The 5000-nt window shown below is 38.9% G+C and overlaps 2 protein-coding genes across 4 annotated transcripts in view; one reads left to right on the plus strand and one right to left on the minus strand.

The window, feature by feature from the left end:
* LOC138003678 (protein eyes shut homolog) overlaps window positions 1-1707 on the plus strand; it is an 18879-nt gene extending 17172 nt beyond the window's left edge. The window contains exon 8 of the mRNA XM_068849884.1: window positions 476-1707. Coding sequence (XP_068705985.1) covers window positions 476-562 — 87 coding nt within the window. The 3' untranslated portion in view covers window positions 563-1707. The remainder of the gene's footprint in view (window positions 1-475) is intronic.
* The window catches only part of LOC138003679 (transmembrane protein 18-like), a 9890-nt gene continuing 5749 nt past the window's right edge, over window positions 860-5000 (minus strand). Inside the window, exons 4-5 of one of the 3 annotated variants that reach the window (XM_068849885.1) lie at window positions 4384-4477; window positions 860-2849 (exon numbers count right to left, since the gene is read on the minus strand). In XM_068849885.1, the coding sequence (XP_068705986.1) occupies window positions 2748-2849; window positions 4384-4477 (196 nt within the window). In that variant the 3' untranslated portion in view covers window positions 860-2747. The remainder of the gene's footprint in view (window positions 2850-4383; window positions 4478-5000) is intronic. The other 2 variants (XM_068849886.1, XM_068849887.1) reach the window with 2 other exon arrangements.

The following is a 5000-nucleotide window of genomic DNA, read 5'->3' on the forward strand; positions in this document are numbered from 1 at the left end:
ATAATCATTCATTGACCTTGTGTGGGGCATAGTAAGAACTTGCAACAGCCGGGTGCTCGAAGCCTGGTTTGCACTAACCATTGGTTAAGGTGTCAAAACCTATAGGTTTCCATGGTATTGAACGCTGGTTAGCCCTAACTATGCTTCAAGCAACCCGGGCCAGGTGGCTATGATCACTCAGATGATAGTCTAAGAGCAGTGCAACGCAATCTCACAGTCAAAGGTTCAAGTCTCATTCAAGCCTGGACTTTCTTCAGGGTCCTTTGAAGGCTTCATTGTAGCTCAAACTTGCACGGGACCACTTTTAGGCAATTTTTTTGAGGTGAAAGGTTGAATCATGTAAGAAAGAGTGTAGTGCAACACATGCTGCTAATGGCCTATCCTGAACTATCTTTCATATGTACAGTGTACATGTAAGTGGCAAGTGTGGACTAAAACAAGTGTTAATATTATTATTGTTGCTTGAATCCTGCAGGTTAATGGTATCCTTTATATGCAAGAACACACAAGTGCTCTGGAAGGAAGAAACATTGCCAACTGCCCTGGACCACAATGGGCATAGTGACCACCTGTTAATCATGATGGAGATGTTCTTGCGAGTCTTGGTGGTTGTCACTAGTGGTGTATTTCCAGTATGGTAATTGCGAGCGATGTATTTGAGGCATTGGCGGTGGAGTTGTTTTAAGGATATTCTCAGCCTGCCTGACCAGTGGAGTGTTGCAAAAGAAAAATGTCCCTCTTTGACATCCTCATCACTTCTTTCTGAAATATCTGACCCATTTTCCTTCCCTGACAGAACCTGTCAGTTGGACTACCATACACATAATTATAATTTTGTCAAAAGGTACACACTCAGAAAGATCTCAAATTTATGGTTTTAATTTGGTGTTCAGTTTGTCAACTTAAACAGTGACAACAGTTCATTTGCATCACATTTTACAAATTGTCCTGGTTTTAATGAAAAGATGAAAGATGAATAAGTATTCCTATTAAAAAACACAACATGTTTCTGCTTCCATTGTGTTTTCACATAAGCCCTTTTAAAGCTTTGTAAACATTTTTTTTTGTCAAAGAAATTCTTAAACCTCTTGAGAAAATAATGTCAGCCAAAATGCTTCTTTCCTTGTTATTAAGTCTTCAACTGTGTGAAGACCATTACAACAAACCTTGCATTTTTAACCGCCTTTCAGTAGAACATCACCTCCCCTTCTCACCTTAAGGTGCAGTCTTGGGGGTCAGGTTTTACTTACAAGGAGGATACCTTCCAGAGATAGAAAATGAAGGCAGATGATAATGATGATGTATATTTAATCTTAGGTTGTACCAGTAAGTCAATTAGCTGTACAACTGTTATTTTATTATTAGAGGTAGTAATCAGCTGTTTACAAACTTGTATATAGCCAGATACCAATAGTCTTATAGATTATAATGAAAATTGTACACAACCTAGATTTTAAATTGCTACACGTAAATTGATTTAAGCAATACATGTACATAATGATATTATTATTATTATATAAATAACTTATTTGAAACTCAATAGTTGAAGTTCTTGTCAGCATTTGTTCCTATGCTATGTTAATGTTAATAAAAGAAAAGACAGGACACAAAAAGGTGTTCTTGCCAAGAAAAACCAAGAGAATGTGTAGATTTTCTACAAGATCTTCTAAGTGGTTTTCTCAATGACCTGCCTTTAAAATGAAAGGACACATTCCGGTGATCTTGTACTTGTCTAGCACTGACCTCACCAATGTTTATTTAGGCAGCTTCAAATGTCAGATCGGATGAAGTCGGATTGCTCACGTTGGATTGATATACAAAAATCATAAGGCCTCAAGAAATCACCCTAGTCCTTAAAATCTCTAAGCTAACCTTGATTAAAATAATCACATCAAATATCAAATAGTTTTGGTTTACAAAACTGTTTTTCGCTCGACCCAATGTGAGATTTCAGAGTTGATCCAGTCCGACTTTGTACTTGCCACTTTTTATTCAGATGATAAATTGAGTGTGCTAGAAATCAGCATCTACATAAATACTCTCACGTATCTCCAAAGAAAGAACTTTATTATTGTTCTTTCTTCAGAGATACGTGTAATCTATTCTCACACTGTTTAGAGTTCTTGAATATTCCTGAGCTTGTTATGTCCCAGTTTCCAACCTCAAATTCAATGTCTCTGGACCTTCCAGCGAAGAAAATTGAGTTATACTGTAAGGATCAAGTTGAACCTGGTGAACTGAACTCTGATTGTATGGTGAAAATCCTGTTGTCTGTACTTATATGAGAAAAGCAAAAAGGTTAAAATGAAATAGGAGTACTGGTGGCCCCCCTTCAACTACAGGCCACGTAACTCGGCTAGATTTACCAGTGCCCATCGGCTGATGGTAAGGCCAAGGACCGATTGATAGGATATTGAAAGAAGATCCAAGCTGATTAATTCTGTTTTTCAGCGAAGACCAAAGAACTGCTTTGTTAGGTGGTCTTTTTAAGTCTGTTTTCATGGTGGTCCCTTCATGTATGACTTGTGATCCACGCTTATCTTGCCATTACTACTGGGTGCTTGACTTAAAAAACAACAACCACCAATCTTCTGTAGATGACTTTTGATGCAAAGTACGATTCAGATACCAATTAACCAAACCAAGCACGTCTCTAGTTGAGGACCTCTCGATCAGCTTCATCATCATTATTTTTGGTGAACTGCACATGACAGTGTTCAAACATTCTGATAGTTTTATCACATTCCTTAATTCTCTTTTTTATCGCCATGTTTTGCTTGCCTCTGTTGCTTAAGCTGTCCTCTCTTTACAACTATCAACATTTTTCCTGCTGTCCACAGCCACATAACCTGTAGATAAGCAATGTAAATATCTTTAAGTCAACAGTCTATTTAACAATAATTTATTGTGTGCTGGATATGAAGTGATAGATAACCAACGAGGCGCGTAGTGCCGAGTAGGTTACAACTATTTTATACATGTATCCAGCAAGCCCGAGTAGAATAATTGTTTTCTTAAAAGCTCCAGAATCCACAACTCTTCCAATGAAGCATCGATTTCTGCCTCAGACAATTCCAGTCTGAAACGGCTTTTGTCAGCCATTTTTTCTCAGAGCTAGAGAAATGTTTTCAACTCACTTTATTTCAGACACATTCCTTGACCCTAATAATCATTAGGTACAGCGGGTGTTTGAACTGATAGCCTGTGTCTGGCGAGCCAATGAAAATGCTGAAAATCTGATATCAGTAGTTCAGTTTTAATAATTAAAGTTATCCCGCTTGGCAGAGGATTCCTTGGTTTTCCTCTCTAATGGTAAGGAAAGGAAACTTCTGCATGGATCTACTCGATGTTGTCCAGAGCTTTGGACAGATAACTAGTTTGAATTTTAATACCTTCCCAATGGTGGAAGAGTGTACATGTAAGTGACATTTCATTGACGTCACAACGGGTATGCTAGCCTGCTTGCAAGCGGTAGATGTTGTATCGCCACGAAACACTATCAGATGCCATACTGGAAGAGCGTGGGATAGGTCTGGGCCCCGTGACAAAACGACGGGGTGGGGAGTGGGAAGAGCGCTTTGTCGACCCTCAACCAGGCCCAGACCTAGCCGCGCGAATCCAAGATGGCGACCTCATTATGAATTCCAGTTTTTTCGACCATCCAACTGCCTGCGTGCAGGCTACACATATGCGTGACAGAACATCAAGGAGATCCATGCAGAGGTTTCCTTTCCATCTTGCTAGAGAGGTAAAGCAGGGTACTTTAACCCACTGACTACTGGGAGTGAGAATTAGATTTTACTCTAACACCAGACGATTTTATTCATCAACTGGGGGCATCATGGGGTGCCTGTGGAGTGAATGGGTTAAAAAACCCTATACTTTGTTGCTTTGGGACAAAGAAATAATGGTTACAGTCCAGGAAAGAAACTACATGTACCTCAGACAAAGCTTTTGTTGAGATTTGATAAAAATGATTAACACTCAGGGTTTTATATTGAAAAGGAAGTGTCAAAGGGTTAAGGGAATTGTGGAAGTAATCTTTTGATCTGGGCTTCTTGTACCTCAAAGGATACGTAGATGTGAAATATCTAACAAGACCAAACTGCCAGTAATCTATTGATTGAATAGTCCACTGAAGGTAGTATTAGCCGAGTCTTCAATGGTACCCTATTGTGGTTGAACATGAACCTCACAGTCATGATAACAAAAGAAATCAAGGAAAGTTGTGCGACTTCAAAAAACTATGGAAAGTTGACTGTTATGTTAACTATGGCATTTTTGTTTTTGAATCCATCTTTTGTTGAAAAGTAGAATTGCTGGAAATGATTACTGATTAGTTACACTGTACAGACCACCTTGTTCAACAAATTTGTTACTTACAGTAAGAACAAAGCAATTGAAGAGTATTGGTCCTGCATGTACCACACTAATAAACAGTCCAAATGAGTCAAAATACTGCTCCCTTGAAAATGCTCTACAAAATAATAGCAGACAATACTATCATGAAAATTTTAAACTTAATCACTAGGAGTAAGTGTACTCGTCGCTTGGCGTTGCATTACGTTAATGGGTGTATGGGCATGTTCTGAGTGTTCCTGCACTTTTCAGTGTTGTGTTACTGTTCTTGGCATGATGACATGGCCTTCCAGCGGTCACTGGGTCAGCTGCATTCTGATGTGGTCTATGTGTGCACCTTTGCATGTCCTTGTAGTTTTACTCTGCGCAGGGAACAGTGTTTTTTGTGTAGCTCACATTTCCTAGTGTTCCCTCCCTCCCCTCCCTTTTCTATTGTTTTGTACACCAACATGGCCGTCTCATCACATGGATGCAAACCAAGAATAATATTGTCTTTCAGTTTAACTTCAAGTGAGGTCTATAGCAATGGTAAAAAAATAAAATATTTAAACTATGAGCTTTCGCCAATCTACGGTGTCATCAGTTGACCAGCAAAAGCGAAAGTTTTTTCAAAATGCTACTGAAGGACAACATACTCTCGA

This window comes from Montipora foliosa, chromosome 5, assembly GCF_036669935.1.
Source record: "Montipora foliosa isolate CH-2021 chromosome 5, ASM3666993v2, whole genome shotgun sequence".
Taxonomy (NCBI): Eukaryota; Metazoa; Cnidaria; class Anthozoa; order Scleractinia; family Acroporidae; genus Montipora; species Montipora foliosa.